Raw genomic sequence first — 20,430 nt, forward strand, 5'->3', positions numbered from 1 at the left:
TTGAGTTTATACTCTTGATGTTTCATGTGCTTGTAAAACATTAATAATATTTTAGCAATGTATTTTAACATTCATATTTTTTAAATAAAGGAAGAAAAATGTCTTTTTTGCAAAGAAAAACAAGATTATAATCAAAAGGAAAGTTAACACCCTATCTGTGGCAGATTTCTTTTAATAGAAAGTAAAGGTAGCAATTTTTTTTTACCATATTGATTTCCAAAGTTATAAATTTAACTTTGATCTCTCATCAAATGCCTGTCCTATATTTCCAGCAATCTCCGATTCAGATTTCTTCACCCCATTTCCCTGTCAAAGGCCACTAGCCCACCCATCTACCCTACTACACTAAAAAACAAATCACCGAAAGTGCCATGTGTGGGGTACACATCTATAATCCCAGCACTTGAGAGGCTGAGGCAGAAGAATCATGAGTTCCATGTCTAACTTGGGTTACATAGTGAAATTCTGTTTCAAAACAAAATAACCCTAAAATCCTTTGTCCCTTTTATATACACATTTATATGCTAATTTTTAGTTTCTCATCCATTTAAAAAAAGTGGTAGGAAATGTGAAGCTATTTGAGAAGGTTTTTAAGTAACTATACAAGATACACAGATGCAGAGAAAATGTGTCTTCAGCTGTCAGTTTTAATTTTATAATTTGACTAAAGGGTAAAAGGAACAAGATTTGAAGGAAGTGAATACTCAGAAGGTGAAAAGAGACAATGGCAAAGAGTGAAATAGAAAGCTTGATTCTATGATTTTTTTAGCCTTTATTTCAAAAGAGGGGTGCCATTATTTGGCCTGCCAGCCTGACATTCCTTCAGTGGAAAGGCAAAGAATCAGATTTCAGGATCATTACAACCTAAGTTGTCCTGTATTGAGCATTTTTTTGAAGTCAGAATTTTGCACTTGCTTGCTAGGCAGGCTGTCTACCACTTGAGCCACACCTCCAGCCCCTGTATTGAGCAGCCTCATTGTTAAGCTCATATGTAGGAATAGTTACATATTACGTATTATGAGGATTAAATGACATGTAAAGAGGCATATGATGGCTTTAAAATAAAGTTAACATACTTTCTCCTTTTCTTTTCCAAGCCTGTAACTAAAAGTATGGAATTCAACTGTCCTTTATTCCGAAGTCATTTGCATCCTTTGATGATATTTAGTTAAGGAATAGGAATAGTAGATTTATAAAGGCAGGCTCCTCTGGGAAGCAGCTTGATGGGGTGGAGAAAGCACTAGGCTAGGAGTCAAGAATGTAAGCCAATCCTGGCTTTATACTGACTGGGAATGTAACCTTAAGTAAATCACAATACCTCTCTAGCCTGAATTTGTATTCCTAGTAAATGACTTTCTCCAGTACCTAATATTTAAGAAAACAGTAAAGAAGCTTGAAATGTTAACTTTTTTTTTTTTTAATTAACTCTTTAAAGCAACACAGAGATACTGCTTTCTTTTGGGCTCCTGAAGCTGTGCCTCCTTCTCAAACATTTGTGATTGTTCATTTGCATCATTTGTTTTTCTGAAGCAAATCGGTACATTTTGAAATTCATATTTCATGGAGCTACTTAACTAATTGCTGCAATCAGCAGCAATTTATTTTACAGAAGAGCTGTTCCAGTCACCGAGTCGACATACCATGCATAGTGTGTTTTTAATGACAAGTTTTAATAGGGGAAATGGTTAGTCTGCTAATATTCTCCTGAAAGCCCTAACTTTGTTTCTTTGTTTCTTTGTTTCAGCTTCACCCAGTGATAACTTTAAAAGACCACAGCAAGGTCATTGATCCAGTAGGTACAACAGCTGTTATAGAGGCTGTCCTATTTAGAAGGACCAGGAGAGGGAAAGAGCACCATTTTTACTCCTGTATGGAGACTCTCATTAAATTACTCAGGAACAATAATCAGATAGATGCTGCTCAAGTTAATGGCAACTCTGAGTCCCTGTCAAAAGAACTTTATTTAATGTGCAACAGACCTGGAGTGATGCAGGTGCCTTTTCAGGCCCTTATTTAATTTAAGCTGCTTTAGTTGGCATGGCAACTAGTTGAGACATCTGGGAGACATTATACTGAGGATTGAGACTTCAGAGTATTTCTTCTAGAGCAAAGCAGAAGCTGTATCATTCTGTTACATGTTGCCTCCAAGTTTTTGCAGAGATAGTGCTAAACTTTCAAAATCAAGAATTATGTCCAAAGAAATTTTTAAAAGGTTGGCCTGATTGTTAAATTGTTTTCTGTGAAGAAAAAACTGTTCCATTCATGGCTTAAAAAATGTTTTTCCTTTTAAAATTCACTTTGCTATACTAAAGTGCTATAAACCTTACTCTGTGCAAAGTGGTTGTTTTAATCACCATGCTAAAAAAATCCTATATTTAATTTTTTTCAGTCTTTTATGTTTATAAGCAATTAAAATGGAAGCATTTCTGCACAAAGGTAAACAGAAAGATAAAGGTAGGCAGAAGTTGTATGTGTTTTTGCCCTAGACTTTATGGTGTAGAGTTTATTATTAATCTACCCTTGTTTTTAAAGCCAGCCTGTCATCTTCTCAAGAAGAGATATGAAAGTAGCATTCTTTTAAATTTTCCTTTTGTAACTATTTTAATAAAATGTTGAATGAAACGTTTTTCAAGTTTCACGAATCCTTGAGACAATGGCATAGTGATTTACTTCTTGACTTATATTTTATGAGAAATTGTACACATGTGTATGTGGACTTAGCATTGGAGGAATTGACTTATTTGAAATCATGTTCTATGTTGATTTTGAAAGCCTCACTTTCCAATTGTTTGATACCTGTTCATGCTATGCTTTGTGTTAGGTTGATACATGTGAGATTGTTGTTGGCTAAAAAATAGTCCATTTAGTTCAAATCCATTAGGTCTAAGGTGAACATTATCTTTACCTGATATGTTTTATAATGCTAAATGAAATACATAACTTTTTTCTGAAACAAGTAATTAGTTATAAAATACCTGGTTAGAGCAGTACTCATTCCAGCCAGACAATATTTCCCTTCCTTAAAAATCTAGAGACCGTTAGAAGAAAACATACGACATTTCATACCTATTCTCTGTTTTTTGGCTTTTGTATCAGTTTGTTCCTTTTAAAAGTCATGCCAAAATTTTCTAAGTGCCAACACTATGAATTCAACCTAATAACTTGAATATCATGATATTTTCTCTTTGCTGCTTACATGCATACCAACTATCACTACTCGTGCTAAAGATTCTATCATCATAACCTGGCTGCCAGTTTTGTAGATATGTGAGGCAGAATAGAATATAACCTGCACTTCACATCCATGCAAGAATTTTCCTGTGCTGGCAAGTGCAAAACACTGTCAATGAACTCAGCAGACATGACTGACATCCTGTATAGCTAGGTACTTCATGCTCCCTTTCTTTAAGACTTTTTCTTTCCTAAATAAAACCTAAGTTGACTGCTATCTTATTCCATTTTGGCTGTTATAAGAAAATGCCATAAATTGAGTAGCTTATAAACAATAGAAATTTATTTCTCAGAGTTCTGGAAGCTAAGAAGTCCAAAATTAAGATCCTGGCAAACTTGGTGTCTGGTTCCTGATTTGTGTAGTCATTCAGTACAACCTAAAATAGTGAAAGGAACTAACAAGCTCCCTTGGGCCTCTTCTATAGAGGCACTAATCCCATTCGTGAGTGTTCTGCCCTCATGACCTAATCACCTCCCAAAGGCTTGTCTCCTAATAACTCTCATCTTTGGGGGTAGGATTCCAATATATGAATTTTATAGAGGACACCAGCATTCACACCAGAGGAACAGCACTTAATACAGTAAAGGCAGTTATGAGGTTTTTCTGTTTTTGTTATTTTGGCTTTTTTTCTTTGTAATGCCCCTTTGCTTTTGTCTCTTGAGATTTCTGGAATGAATATAATTCAAGAATATTGAAACTGAGAAATATCTATAATCCCAGCACTTGAGAGGCTGAGGTAGGAGGATCAAGAGTTCCAGGCCAGCCTAGGCTCTGTAGTGAGCCCGGACTCAAAAAATTAAAGAAAGAAAAGAAAAAATTTCCTAGCGGTTTAAAACAAAATTTAAAAAATTGCCCAGTAGGGAAAAATTTAATATATACAAGAAGGTTAATATCTCTACTATGGGAAGCAACCTTACAAGTAGAAATTACACCCCAGTAGAAAATTGAGCAAAGGGCATTATTTGCCCCTCACTGTCACTTTTTCTCTTCTTCTGTCTCATGCACACCTACACATGTGGCCAATAAATGTGTAAATGGTTTTCAACCTGAAAACACAGTTAGTAAACCATATTTATTTACTACAGTTCCTTCCTGTGGTCCTTCTAACATATCAGTAAAGAGTTAAAAACTCAGACTAGAGGCAGAAATCTAAGTTGGCAAGAATGAGAACCCAAAAACAGGTTGATTCTTGCTTCAGAGCATAAAAAATGCTCAGGAATTAGAGGCATCAAGTATTGCAGAAAGTAGGGATACATGTGGATCTAAACAGGATTGGTTACAAGCCTGTATAAGAAAAAAGATGCCTCCTACCCTACAGAAGACTAAATGTTTATTCTCTGGAGTCAGCATGCTGAACTATGATATCTCTGGCTCCTAGACCCACTCACACAGAACCCTGGCAGCCTGGCCTGTATGTTCTAAGACAACATTAGAGAGCTCTTTTCTGGAGAAATAGATTTAACCCAGAAGAAAGGATCTACCCATAATTGTGGTACCCTCATAAAGCAGTAACATAAACCTCTTGGCACTCCCACTATGATTCCTCTTCGAGGAATCAATCATTAGGAAATAATCAGATTCATATAAAGATACATATGTGTAATATGTACATTTTATCTCAGGGTTTTTTTTTCAGTTTTATTAGCATATTTTAATTGTTCTAGGGGTACATTGTGACATTTATAAAAGTGCTTACAATATATCTTAGATTCTCCCTCTCTTTCTCCTTTATCTCTCTCCCCCACTTGTTAGAACAATTTCAGTAGGTCTCATTGTTCCATTTTTATACATGTACTTCTCCCATTTTTATACATAGTATTTTCTCCCATATTCACCCTCCTTCACCTTTTCTTTATGCCTTCTCCCCGCCCCCCCCCCCCCACACACACACTGATACTAATCCCTGGGCAGGACTTGTTTTACCTTTCTATCCTTCATTTGAAAAAAAAATTTTTTTTTTGCTTGTTTATGACGGTTATTCAGGGAGTTTCATACCATACCCCAAGTTGGTTCATCCCCTTCATTAGTCTCTTTTTTACCTTAGTCCAAAATGTTATTTAAAATAGTTTTTAAAAATGTGAAAACAAGATTTTCAACAGTGATGGATTAGTTAAATGAATCACATCTATACATTAGAATTTTATATTCATAAAATCTTGCCTTATTAGACCATTTAATGACAGAATAACCTTACTTTTGTTTTGTTTTTTGTTTTTTTGCAGTGCTGGAGATCAAACCCAGTTTCTTGTACATGCTAGACAAACACTCTACCACAGAGCTACATCCCCAGCCTTATTTTGTATATATATATGGGTTGGAAGCTTGGCTCAAGCAGTGGAGTACCTGCCTAGCAAATGCGAAGCCCTGAGTTCAAACTCCAGTACCAGGCTGGTGAAGTAGTTCAAGTGGTAGAGCAGATAAGGCCCTAAGTTCAATTCCAAGTGCCACAAAAATAAAAATATTTTGAAGGCCACATGTTTGTATTTGCTCTGGAGTCTCTGTCTCAAACATTCTTCATTCCTGCTTGGCTTCCCTTCCCCTCATCACTTTAGGGGTATCACTGATTTGTTGGAGAAATGTTTCCTGAAGACTGATCAATATTGTCTGTTTGGGGCTGGAGGAGTGGCTTAAGTGGTATAGTGCCTGCCTAGCAAGCATGAGGCCCTGAGTTTAAACCCCAGTACTGCCAAATACACACACACACACACACACACACACACACACACACACACACACATATTTACATATCATATGTATGTCTGGTTGCTTCTTCATGGTATTTTGTTTTCTTAATTCTCCATTTTTCTAATGCCGGTAATTAGAGCTAGAAGACTAGTTATATTCAAATTAGATTTTTCTAGGCATGGATACTTTGTAGGTAGTGTTGCGCATATCACAAGGATATGTCTTACATTAAGTGACGCTAAAATTAAGTGGTGGACAAGATGATGTCAGACTCTTCATCTTTTTTAGGTGGCTTTACTAACTATAGATGGTGCCTCACTGAATCCATGATTTCACAAAGATAACAAAATTGTGATTTCCCCCCCCCCAATTGTATCATTGCTTTTGTATTTACTAGCTATAATAATTCTTCTATAAATAACATAATGAACACTTAGTTTATTTTATTACAGTTTTTTAAAAATGTTATTCAGAAAACAAAAGATTAGCCCAAAATTTTAGAGACCCATAGAAGTAATTTTAGATATAGCCAAATCTAAGCTTCACTACTATGTAACATTAGGCAGGTTATTTGCTTTCTGTTGGCCTCAGTTTCCTCATCTGTAAATTGGAGATACCACGACCTATGTCGTAAGGCTCCCATGAAAATATATTTATAGTGCCTGATGCCTAGTAGTTGCTCAGTATATATCAGTTAATTTAACAGGTCTTTTTAGAAGTTTACTCAGTGCAAGCAGAGTTCTGAGAGTTTGGGCTACATTGTGAAGAAAACAGATGAAGCTCTTGCCTTTTGTGGAGCAGGGTTGAGGATATAGACAAACAATAAACATAATAAGTAAATTATATAGATATAGGATGAAAGTACTAAGAAAAAGAAAAGGTGTAGTTGTGCAGGATACAGTATTAGATTGCTCAAAGTAGGCAGCATTTGAAAGATGATTTGAGCAAAAATGCAAAGGAGGTGAAAGAGTTAGGTAAGTAGATGTTGGAAGTACAGTTCGTGCAGAGGAAGCAGTTAGAGCAAAGGCCTGTGGTTAGGGGTGTGTCTAGCTTGACCCAAGAATAGTCAGGAGCAATGTGATAGAAGAAGATGTCAGACAAAGAAGAAGGCAAGATCATTTATGACCCTACAAGGCCATTTGAAAGACTAGCTTTCACTGAAAATGAAATAGAAAACTTTGGCAGAGAGTAACTCAATTTGGCCTTCATCCTAAAGGATCATTCTGTGAAATGCCTCCCAAAACATGGATAATTAATGAATGGAAAGACCAATGCATAGATGTGAGATAGAACAAATCCTGCAAAATGTTAAATATAGAATCTGGGTGGTGAGTGTGTATATAGGTGGTCACCATTTAATTCTTTCAAAATTTTTGTATATTTAAAAATTCTTATAAGAAAAAGTTGGATTAAAAACCATTAAGAAAAGCTAATTGTAACTCTGATAATACCATAATTTTATTTCATTGTATACACTAATTCTAACATGTCACTGAAAATTCTGCATCCCAAATTGCATTTTCTCACTTTCATTATGAGGCAAAATATATTTCTTTGGGTAGAACCTGGATGATAAAACCTAAGATTAAAATATTTAAGGGGTTCGAGGTGTGGTTCAAACAGTAGAGCACCTTGTTTCACATGTGCGAAGCCCTGAGTTCAAACCCCAGTTCCACCAAAGAAAAAAAAAATTTAAGAGTACAAACCTTAAACATTATGTTTTTTATATGATGAACTAAATGTCAATTAATAGGCAAAACAAAAGTAAAACAGTAAAGAAATTCTGACTGCTGTATTTTAGAAATCTGGGCCAGAGTGATAACAGTAGACATGATAAGAAGTGAGCTAAATCATAGATAAAATTTGAAGGTTAAAACCAACAGGATTTTCTCATGGGTGGTGGGGGGAGAGAGATCAGGATGGCTTCAGGGTTTCTGGTTAGTAGTGTGAACTTCATCCTGGACATTATTTAAAAGAATTGGATTGCATCTGAATACCCAGGAGAGTGAGTATAGATAGAGAAGAAGTCTAAGGACCAATCCCTGAGGCATCTCAACAACAAGTGGGTAGAGAGGAAAGAAGACTTAGAGAAATTGGTCAGTGATGGAAAAATCAACCAGAGAAAGAGAAGTTTGGTATCCTAACGACATTTGGAAAAAAGGTCTCAAGGATGAGGGAATTTTTGACTCTGGTGTCAAATGCTATCACTAATTCTTCTCCCTTTGCTAACTCAACTCTGCTAAAAACTTGAAATTGGGAATTAGTTTAAGAAAGATTATAGTTAAATTATAAAATTCATCCAAATAAAATTTTGAACTATAGGCAGGGTAAGACATGAATCTGTTGTATTGTAGATAATAGCAAAAGATGCCAGGGACCTGTGGCTCATGCCTGTAATCATAGCTACTCAGGAAGCAGAGATCAAGAGGATCAAGGTTCAAAGCCAGCCCGAGCAAATAGTTTAAGAGACCCCATCTTGAAAAAAAAATCACAAAAAAAGGGCTGATGGAGTATCTCAAGTTGTAGGCTCTGAGTTCAAACCCCAGTACCAATAAGTAAATAAAAGATAGCAAAAGATGATTCCTCAATGTCTGTAACATTCATGTGCATTGCAAGAATTCTGAATTCCACATCTCAAGGCTTCCCAAGTCTCTAGCCTTTGATCGTCTGCCATGTGTTGATTGAACAAAACCCTGAGAATGCAACTGAGTATAAAGCATGGGAAGAGGGTTTTATAAACTAATACAGAGTTAAATAATAAAAGAATTAAATTCATATTGTGAAGAGACTTGGATTTGAACCAGCCATTTTACAGGTTTTGAGAGTATCATACTTTATAAATAACTTGTCATAGTTGATAAGATGGGTTCTGATCTTTTTTCCTGGTGACCTAGGATGGGATCACCAGACCCCTTTTGTTACATATCTGAGTAGACCTTGAGATTGTTGTTCACACTTTTCCTGGTATGGCTGTTATTTAAAATGCTTGCCTTTGGTTAATGCTAATTATAAGAAAATCATTTGGTTGTTTGCTTCTGCTTTTAAGCAAGTAAATTCTTTTAATTTTGGCCATGTTTAATCTTGTGAAGGCTGGAATTCTCACTTCTATCATGCCTTCTAGAAGCTTTATTTCCTTAAACTTTTCCAGCTTTGAGAATGGAAGATTTCCTTAGATATGATAACTACTTTGAGGGGTCTGGGGGGGCTGAATTCTCTGAACTCTCCTTAACTTAAAACCTCAAGATATGTTGTCACAGAATTGATGCAGAGTGACCTACATAAAATTATCGTCTCTCCTCAACCACTCAGCTCAGATCATGTCAAAGTTTTTCTTTATCAGATTTTGCGAGGTAAGATTTTTCTTTATGAAAAAGGCAATGTCATGGTATATGTGAAGTTGTTTGCTTTTCATTTGAACTTTAATCTGATCTTCCAAGGCTTTTTCTTATCTAATAGTAATGAAATATATTTCATTACTATTTGTATTGCATATTAAATAAGAGGTTTTGTGTGTGTGCATGTGTTTCTGGAGATTGAATCCAGAGCCTTGTACATGTTAGGCAAGTACTCTACTACTGAGCTGTATCTCCAGCCAATAAGGTGACCAAATAGTTGTTATTTTCATGATGTAAGAGAAGGCCCTGTGCAATTCATTAAGCAGTTGAGTAGATTAATATAGGAAGGTAAATAAGTAGAATGTTTGTCATAAATCCAGAAAATAGCATTTAGTTCTTGACAGAGTGCTGCAGCGGTATAGTTCTTAACAGAGTATGTGGCATCAGGTGACTAAATTAAAAATAAGTCTGTCCCCTATGGATAACATCCATCCTGCTAGCCAACACTAAATGGGCTTGTCAGAGTACTGGCTGGTATAGCTGCGTCACATCGGAACAGACTGGCTCTTGAAGCCAAATGGATGGGGACCAATAGAAGCAGCCAGCTGAAAACTCCAGACTGACACATAAAGAGCTTGGACTTCACTGAGAAAGATTTGGGCTATCATGATTGATGCCTCTTCTGGTCATTAGGTGTGTCCTTCAGAATCTACAAATGGAGAATTATTTAAAGCTTGAAACAGCTTTCCTATCTGGTAAAATACATTTTCTCACAGAATTCATAAATGAAGGAATTATTTACAGAATTGAAAAGCATTTGCCAAAAGGATTAAAACATATAAGCAATAGTAAAACTAGAAAGCTCACCTCCAATAAATTTACTAATATTCTGTGGTAGGGGGAAATAAGCAAGATTAGTGACACAACACTTGTGATAAATATGGTTTGCTACATTTTATTCAAAAAAGACTCAATCTTGAAGCTGTGACTTTTAGTGCTAAAGGACAATCGTTTAAGATGTCAAAAATATTTAAAAAGTGACTAACTACCCTCTTGATTCTCAGTGGTGGAGAATACTACTGACAAAACCTGGACAAGTTCCAGAATTTTGTCATATCAGTGAAAACTCTGCCCTGGGAAAGGCTCCCCTGTTGGTTAATGGAAACTTTTTTTATTGGAGCAGTTCAGTCACAGATTGAGCATATCAATAGCAAAATTCAAGCAGCCACAATGAGTTCAAGGATACTGGTATGGTCAGTGCCTAAGAAGCTTATCTGTGCTTAAACTATGTAATCTTTTGAATTATAGACATTGTTTCTGATATGTGCAAACCTCTCATGACATTTTATTTTAATGTAGCAAAATTATAGCCTTCCTAGTTTTTGAAGGGGACTACACCAGGCTTTTGGTAATAGTCATTATGCAGTTATTTAAGGAACAATTTGAAATATCTACTATATTACCCTCTTAGGTTTTCACCAAATTATTGGTGAAGTAAAAGGAATTAAATATGTGCAATTAAATCTGTTTGTTATTTCAGGTTTGAAATATCTCCATTCAGCTGGCATTTTACATCGAGACATTAAACCAGGGAATCTCCTTGTGAACAGCAACTGTGTTCTAAAGGTAGTTTTTCACTTTATTTAAAGGTCTGAGGAAAATCAGATTGTCAGGCTCAACATAGGCTTGGAAACAATTTATTTTCACTATTTTACCAAAAAATAAAGACTGGAGTTTTCTCTAGCAATATCACTAGTCATGACCACAGTAAATTGTAGTCCTAGCTCATGTTTTCTACATGATATTTTGTCTATTTTGGAGACACTGTATAGAATTACAATGTCACTACAAAGAATAGAGAACCTGACATCTTTTCAGATTGTTCCCTTATTAAAGTTTTATCAGAAATATTAGACTAGTTAGCTTCTGTTTATATGAGAATGAAGTATGGCTTTTAGGAAGTGTCTACATTTTTGCCCAGCTTGGCATTTCAGTATGCTGTTGAGGGAGCAAAGTGGGAAGCAGAAACATATTTGAAAGTGAAAGTACTAACCAGGCAAGTGACTTAGGCCTGTAAACCTACCTACTTGGAAGGCTGAGATCGAAAGAATTGTGGTTCGAGGCCAGCCCATGCAAATAGCTTCTGAGCCCCCTTGTCCAAACTAACCAGAGCAAAATGGACTGGAGGTGTGGCTCAAGCAATAGAATGTCTGCTTTGCCAGCACAAAGTCCTGAGTTCAAACCCCAGTTCCCCCTCCCCCCAAAAAAGTGGAAGTGCTAGGCCAGAAAAGGATATGTGCACCTATCAAATGCATTTCCACAATATTTAGTGGCCAGTCCTCAATATTCCTCTGCAGAATTAATTATATTTAATAGTACCAAAATCTCAAGTCATCATTTCACTTTTACTTCTCTCGCTAGTACTACTTCTTATTGTCTTGTAGAATGGCTCACAAATTGCAAAATCCACATACGTGCATTTCCCCCCGCTCTAATACAGATCTCTGTTGGCAGACCTCCTGAGTAGTAAGAGGTCCATCATATTTTTCCTCATCATAGAAATTAGAGATAAAAGCCTTCCTAAAGCCATATCATCTCTGCATAAGCAAGTGAAAATTCCATATGTTTCATGAGTGGCTCCAGTCTACAGTAATTATTAATTCCAACTGATATATTTGGAAAGAAAAAGAACTGTTTTTTTTTTAATGTTATTACTTTAAAAGTAATCAAGATTATTGTTGTTACTTAGGTTGTTGGCAGTTAAATAAGCATTAAAGCCAAATGTATAGATAAATTTCATTTTTTATTTGAAATGCTTTCTTTGAGCTGTAGGCCATTTCTCTTTAAAAGCCAGTGGGTTATATTGTTTTGAATGAACATTTCTTCATTATAGTCTTGAAAAAGCCCTAACCTTGTTTAAACTCTAGTGAGAGAAAAACCTCATTTTCATATTTTCCCTGAAAATAGTTGATACTATATTTTATTCTTTTGTTTCTACAGAGAAATTGCCCCCAAATCTGTTAAGGTACTCCTTCTATAAGTCTTTGAGTTCTTCCTCCTGCCACTTTTTACTTTTTAAAGAGAGGTTGCTACCTATAACCCATCTTAATTTTTTAAGTTAAGAAACCTAGTCAGGAATTTTTTATTCTATATACCAAATCAATCTTATGATAAATTTAAGCCAGTTCTTCTCATTTGAGCTTTTGGTTGGAAGACTTCACCAAGGATTTTGTGTAGATCATGTCATGCCTGATGCCATTAACTGCTTAAAGTTCATTTTCCAAATCATCTATTATGCTGTTGTAACCTCTGGCTACATGAATGGGTAACTAAAGGAAAATGTCATTTATAGCTACACAACACAGATCAGAACAAATTGAAATTTTGCTCTGCTCCTGTGACTCATTTTATAGGTCTGCTTTTCAAAAGCCTGACCAGAGTGCCAGGCTACAGACACTTAATTCTGTATTCAAGGTACAAATTCATTGCAGGTAATTATGACAAAACATTTCCTTTAAATTAGTCTCCATTCATATTTTGAATACATTTCGTTACCTCTTAGGCACAAGTTGAATAATTTGCTAGAAATCTCAGTATCTATTTAGTTATTTGATCATTGTAGGTTTCTTACTTTGGGCTCAAACCATCTTCTAGTTTCTAAAACAAATTCCAGATCAGACTGATGTTTTTAACAAAGGATTTGCTTTCTAACATTTTTTAGGGGATGGGGGTGTGCTTCAAATGGTAGAACACTTGCAAACATGCCCAAAGCCCTGAATTCAAACCCCCGTACTGCCATCCCAAAAAAGAAAGGAGAACAGAAGACTTTTTTTTTGTTGGGTGGTTGGTATTTATATATTGTGTTTCTATTTTTATACTTTTATATTTATATTTTTCTAAAATATAAATACCAAGTGCAAGGCCCTAAATTCAAACACTAGTACTGCTAAATAAATTAAGTAAGTAAGTAAGTAATATAAATGCAAGTGAGAATTTAAGTTCTTTGGTTTGATTTTAATCAGTATCTTAAAAAATCGTGGCCAGGTAATAGTTTAAAAAAATATAATTTAAGATATTTTGTCATTTGAACATTAGCCTTTGGGAAGATGTGATAAATTTGGGCTTTTGTTATGATTTTCTAATGTCGTCTAGAAATTTCCCTTTATACTTAAGTTTTAAAAATACTGGCTTCATACTGACTCATCTCCACAGGCACACATGCATTCATCTGATGTGACCAGATACAGTAGATTTCAATTAAGAAGAAAGATTGCCAAAATTTGGGGATAAATTTCATTTCCTTTCGAGCAGTAGTTTTTAAAGTTTAAAAAGCCTTGCTAGAATCCTTTTTCAGGTACTCTTACTCTGGCACCTCAACTTAGAAAACAGATTACAAATGTTATTTCACGACTTCTAATATTGACTTGTAAAGTTAATTGGGGGCACACTGGAGCTTATATGGCCATTACATCTGGTCTCATCCCTGGTGTTCCCAGTGTTTTGGTTGTCCAGTATCAAGAAAACTGTAATCCCTAGAGATAAGTAGTGCTGCAGCTATGGCCCTACCATAGTTTAGTAACAGCCACTTGCAATCTGAACCTACTTCTCAGGTAAATAGAAATAGAAAGATTTATTGGTCTGTGTATAAACTAACCAGTCTTATCTTTCTTGCGGGGGTAAAAGGGGTTACTGAGAATTCAACCCAGTGCCTCACACATGCTGAACACTTATGTTCTACCACTGAGCTGCACACCCAGACAGTCTTTCTTACTTATTATTATGTCTCCAGATTATAGCATACAGTCTGAAACATAACAGGTGCTCAATTAAATATAGCATAAAGAGATGAATTAACCTAGTAGCATTATTATTCTATAGAATACTGTATTTTGACATATGCACATGTTTTGAGTGTGAATTATTATTTTAAATAGATGGATGTGAAGTTTGGGTGAATTTTTCATAGAACTCCTGTAGTTCCTCATCAGAACCAGATTCAATAGGTCTCAGTTTGAAAAACATAGCTTTAACAAATTTGTACCATGCATATATTCCATAGTGTGCTAAACATTGGGTATACTGCTTTTACCATACCTTCTATAATACCATCTTAAAAAAATTGATAGTTTGGGGCTGGGGGTATGGCACAAGTGGTAGAGCACCTATCTAGCAGTTCAAACCTCAGTACCACCAAAAAAAAAAAAATTGATAGTTTGGTTTCTACATTAAACCTAGTAATATGCATTCAGCTGTGTTTGGTTTAGGGTGAGTTTTTGTTTATTAGTTGAAAACAAATTAAATATGAAAAGAACATTTTTAAGATACATCATTTTATATAGAAATGTTGAGTTTGAGATTTTTCTTCCCTCTTGTCCAAAGAAGACCATTATATATAGATACAAATATATTCCACTTGTGTAAATAAACTGTGGGGTTGGAGATGTGCCTCAAGTGCAGAGCACCCGCTTAGCAAGCACAAGGCCCTGAGTTCAAACCCCAGTACCACAAAAAATAAACAAAAAAAAGACTTTATGAAGTTCAGGTAGTCTTATCAAGGTTTTTTGTTTTCTTTGGTTTTTGTTGTTTTATTTTGTTTGTTTTTTGTTCTTCCATGTGTAAATATATATATGTCCTCTTGGTAATGTTCTGATTGTCTTTTCTATATAGATTTGTGATTTTGGATTGGCCCGAGTGGAAGAATTAGATGAATCCCGGCATATGACTCAGGAAGTTGTTACTCAGTATTATCGGGCTCCGGAAATCCTGATGGGCAGCCGTCATTACAGCAATGCTATTGACATCTGGTCTGTCGGATGTATCTTTGCAGAACTACTAGGACGAAGAATATTGTTTCAGGCACAGAGTCCCATTCAGCAGGTATAATTTCACTTTAAGACTTTAGTAGCTTTCAATTCTACTACAGATTTGAAGGAAAAAGCCATCTTGCACATGTCTTGTGTGTATTCATTGTACTGCCTAATTTGCTTTTAGCAAATTCAGGTTTGGTTGAAATTCACAAAGTTATAAGGTTGAAGATTACAGAGATTCATTTTGTAACTTAAGAGCCTATTACATGCACTGGTGCATGGCACCAGACTCTGCTGTTACAATTTGCACAGGTATAATCTCCAGTTGTTAGACAGCTTCTGTTCTTTCTGACTGGATGCCTTTGACTTGAAAATATATTTGATGACTTAATATACTTATGCTTTGTGTTTAGAATATAAATTTTTATTGTTGAGTTCTTTAAATCTGAGCATCTGGGAAAAAATTAAATCTTTATTATTTAAGATAATAATAATATAGCTTCAAGAAGGACTTCAGGCTGGGTGCTGGTGACTCACACCTTTAATCCTAGCTACTTGGAGACTGAGATTGAGAGGATATTGATTTGAGGCCAGCCTGGGCAAATACTTTGCAAGAACCCTATGTCCAAAATAACCAGAGCAAAAAGGACTAGAGGTGTAGCTCAACTGGTAGAGTACCTGCTTTGCAAAAAACAAAGACCTGAGTTCAAACTCCATCGCACTGAAAAAAAAAAAAACAACTAGAACTCTTCAGCCAGGTGTGGTGGTACATGCTTCTGATCCCACCACCTGGGAGGCTGATACAGGAGTATTGACGATTTGAGGTCAACCTGGCTAGTGAGATCTCAAAAACAAAGGAGGCTGCCACAGTGACTCACACCTGTAATCTCAGCTAGTTGGAAGGCAGAGGTTGGGAGGATTGTGGTTCAAAGCCAGCCTAAGAAAAAAGTTAGTAAGACCCCCATCTCAGCAGAAAAACTGGGTGTAGTGGTACATGCCTGTGATTCCAGCTAAGGGGAGACATAAGTAAAAGGATCACAGTCCATCCCAGGCCAGAAATTCCAGACCATACTTGAATAACTAAAAGCAAAAAGGGCTGAGGGCATGGTTCAAGTGGTAAAGCCTAGTAAACACAAGCCCTGAGTTCAAACCCCAGTGCTGCCAAAGAAAAAAGGGAGGGAGAGAAAAAGGAAGGAAGGGGCATGTCTCAATGGTAGAAATTCATATTACTTTATCTTTATGCTAATTTGTTAAAGCAACATTGTCTTGGAATATGAAAATAGAAGTATTTTTTCTAGATAAATTTTGACCATATTGTTTGCATGAAAATAATGTAACCACAGTGAGCATAGACTGAGATATCAGATTGGTGGGTTCAAAACCTAGCTCTGACCAGGTGTGGTAGCACATATCTGTAATTCAGAACCTGAAGCAGGAAGATAGCAAGAAAAAAAAAAAAACATACATACATATTTATATAGAGAGAGAGAGCGAGCGCACACAAGCGAGCTCTGCCACTTATCATTTACATTATATCTTGGGTGATTTACTTAACCTCTCTGATCCTCCTTTTGTTTCTTTTTGGGGGAGAGGGAAGGGAATCTCTAAAACTGCAGAGTAAAGTAGTAAAGCTGAAAATAAGGCTTGTCACATAATAAGCTCTCAGTAAATGTTAGCAATGAGGATGGAGTTGTATGCAAGGATACTGCAGATACAGCAGTAAGTAAAACAGTTAATCCTACCTTTGTGAAACTTTAACATGAAACATAAGTATACAACAAATATAATCCCAAGTAATGATAAATTCTATGAAGAAAAATTATACCAGTTTAGGGATAGAGGATGTGGGTAAAGGGCAGCAATAAAAGATTCTCTCAGAAAATAACATCTCACCCACATGAAATGAGAGAGTAGAATGCTGCAGAAGAATGTTCGAGGAAGATCATAATAGTCTCTGAGGCAAGAACAAGTGGTAGCATGTTGGAGGATGGCATTATCAAGGGACACCCTGCAGGAGATGACATCAGCGGGAAAGACAAAAGCATGCCTGTGGTGACCTGATAAGGACTTTGGATTTTATTCTAAGTGTGATGCAAAGCATTTTGAGCAAGGGAATATTAACATTTGATGTATCAAATCCAGGTGTGGTGGTGCATGACTATAACGCAAGCACTTACATTAAGTGCTTACGTTATGTTAAGGCAGGAAGATCTCGAGTTTAAGGCCAGCCTGGGCAAAAGAGTGAGAGTTCAAGGCCAGCCTGGGCTACATACTGAGACCTTATCTCAAAACAAAATAAAACAAAAGGATTTGTTGGATTACATTTTAAAATACCACACTGACTACTGTGTATCTTTGTAAGTAATGCATTTGACCAGAGGCAGTCATTTCTTCTATTCTCTTCCTACAAAGAACTGTTTGTTCACTATTATGTTAGAAAATAATACATGCTATGGTCAACATTAAATGTATTCCTCTAGTTCCTCAAAGCCTTCTTTTTTTTTTTTTTTTTTTTTTTAGTTTTACATCTTAAAAATTTATTCTAGTCATAAAAAATTGTCAGGCATTTATAATATATTATCTAATGTTGGATATAATTGATGATGTCCATTTTGCTTCCAATTTCTTTAGAAAATAGAGCTTAGGGACTTGAGGCATGACTCAGGCACTGGTGGAGCACCTGCTTTGCAAGTGCATAGCCCCACCAAAAATAAGAAAAGCATAGTTTAACGGACTTACCTATAAGACTATCATATCTAAACATAAGCTGTCATAAAAATGAATGTGACTCGTACCTTATAAGCAAAAAAAGTTAAGCAAAAACTGTAACAATAACAGTAAATAGGTATTCCAATCCTAAGTGTTGAACAAGAATCTTGGGTTGATGCTAAAAAGAATATGTAAAGGAAAATGAACCAGTCTGAGATAGCTGCTGGAAAACAACTCATACTATTGTGTTTTGGGGTAAGAAATCAAGATGTAAAATAGAAAGGGAGTCTAACTTCTAGATGGAAGTATTTCTTTTCTATTGCATTTTCTCTGTACCTTTGAGAAATAAGTACCCTAACCACTATCAACAGACTTCATAAACATGGTTCTCATCTATAGATCTGACCCATTTCAGATAACTCTTTGAGTGTTTCCATAAGCCGTCATTTAGTTCTTCCTTTAGTGTAGTCGTTAGAGACCAAAAGGTGTCACCCCCACATTATTCTCAGAAAGCTATATATAAAGATCTTTAGTTGTATGGAAAGTCAAGTATCTCCATTATCCTGGATGCCAGTGATGCTAATGGCTACCCCATGGTTTAGGTAAGTGCAGAAAATAGTGTTCTCTGGATATGAATTTCCAATCAAGTAGGGATCCAAATGTTATTGTTAATTAGCTTATGAAGTTAGAACAATTGTAGCACCACAGAAAATTGGTAAGGTAGTTTTCTACCTACCAAGACTTGTGAGAAGAACATCTTACTGGTCTCTTTTATTGTGCCCAGCTAGCTAAATGTTACTTTATTTGCTGTTACAGTTTTCTAGACAATCGGTCTACATTTAAGACATTTGGCTAGCCTCATAGTTTTCTGAATACCATAGTTTTTCTTTTTTTTTTTTTTTTTTTTGACAGAGTAAGCGATTTCTAGCATGACTAGAATGTAAAGGGTGTGTGGCCCAAACATTTAAGAGCTTAGCTATCATTTCAGGTATGACTGTTTTGAATACTTTGAATACTAAATCACATGTATTTGATTTGTGGATTAGCTCCTTAATGAGCTTCAGCCCATCTCAGACATTAAAATCCATGCCTTAACTGTTTGAAACGAACAGTCATTAGTCACCATCAGAATAGCAGTTCAGCTCTTCAGGAATCTTAGATGCTACCTATGGTTTGAAGACAGTGGGGCGTGCAGATCCAGATGTTGAATCACTCCAGCCTTAGAATGCCATGCTTGCCAAAACACGTTTTCTTTATTTTTGTCATGTGGATTCTTAATACCTTTGGGGTTGGTTTTTGTTTTTTGTGTTTTTGTGGTACTGGCGATTGAACCCAGGGCAAGTACTGTACCACTTGAGCTATATTTCTGGCCCAGGTTTTGTTTTTTTTGAAACAGGGTCTTGCTATGCCCAGGCTGGTCTCAGACTCACCATCCTCCTGCCTCAGTCTCATGAGTGCTGGGAATTATAAGTGTGCAGGGGTACTGTTGGTTTTTTATTTAGTGGATCAGAAAGTAAAGATAGCAGCTCTTGTCAGTCAATCTACAGCTTACTTAAAGGTTTTTCCACAGATTTTTTTGTTGCTAAGGCTGTGATTTAAGAGTAATAAAAGTTTATTTCCATGAAATGTGTTTTATGTTTCTTCGTAGTTGGATTTGATCACAGATCTGTTGGGCACACCATCACTGGAAGCAATGAGGACAGCTTGTGAAGGCGCTAAGGCACACATACTCAGGGGTCCTCATAAACAGGTAAGGAGTCGGAGCTGTATCTACTAACTCTATTTGGGAGGGTTTCTCTTCCAAAAGAATAATGTATTCAGACTTTTTAAACAGAGATAGCACTTGTAGAATGTTTTTTAATACTATGGCCCTAAATTTAAAAATTTTCAAACTTTGCCAAACCAAATAAAATATGATCATTCTCAATAACCATAGGAGAAAATGCAGATTTTCATAGCACTTTTACTACTAAAAAACCCCTGACTTTGTGTTTCTAGTTTATTGATGTATAGGAAATCGTATTGGGGATGAAGCTTTGACCCAGTTCTGTGTATATCAAGATGTCCTTTCCAAATACTGGGCCACAATACATCCTATCTCTTCTTTCAGTGAGAAGCATGAAGCTGTTGCTGTTGCATTCTTGCCACTAACACAATGTTGTTGGAAAAGACATATGGAGATACATTGCCAGATTTATACTGATTAATATTACTTGCAACCAGCCAAGTCACTGCTGAGAAAAGGTGGTTTTTATCTCCACTCTCTTGCTTTAGTAGCTTCCCCCACCCCATGCCCCCACGCCACTAATGGAGGGTTAAACTCAAGGCCTCACACTTGCTAGGCAAACACTCAATTACTTGAGCCACTTGACCAGCCCTATTTACTAGCATTTTTGAATAAGTACTTTTCTAATCCTCTTTGGAGAGGACAGCTTAATGATGTGAAGAGTGAGTAAGGGAACAGCTAACTGAAACAGAACAGATAAGGCTTGAACAGGATAAGCAGACAATAGTTTTCTTGGGTTTTGCTTTGGTTTCTTTTAAATCAGGCACTTAGATGATCTGGCTAATGATGCCAAATGACAGACTGAGTTTGACATTCCTCCTCTCAAATTGTCAGCCAGACCTTTGGTCAAGGCCTAGTCTTCCTTTGTAGTTTCCT

At 36.1% G+C, this 20,430-nt stretch overlaps 1 protein-coding gene across 1 annotated transcript in view; it reads left to right on the forward strand.

Annotated features, from left to right (window-relative positions):
• Positions 1-20,430, forward strand: part of Nlk (nemo like kinase) — a 145,055-nt gene that overhangs the window by 101,649 nt on the left and 22,976 nt on the right. The window contains exons 4-7 of the mRNA XM_020182508.2: positions 9,161-9,267; positions 10,793-10,878; positions 14,920-15,129; positions 19,417-19,518. Of these exons, the coding sequence (XP_020038097.1) occupies positions 9,161-9,267; positions 10,793-10,878; positions 14,920-15,129; positions 19,417-19,518 (505 nt within the window). The remainder of the gene's footprint in view (positions 1-9,160; positions 9,268-10,792; positions 10,879-14,919; positions 15,130-19,416; positions 19,519-20,430) is intronic.

Source organism: Castor canadensis, chromosome 11 (genome assembly GCF_047511655.1).
Source record: "Castor canadensis chromosome 11, mCasCan1.hap1v2, whole genome shotgun sequence".
In the NCBI taxonomy this organism is placed as follows: Eukaryota; Metazoa; Chordata; class Mammalia; order Rodentia; family Castoridae; genus Castor; species Castor canadensis.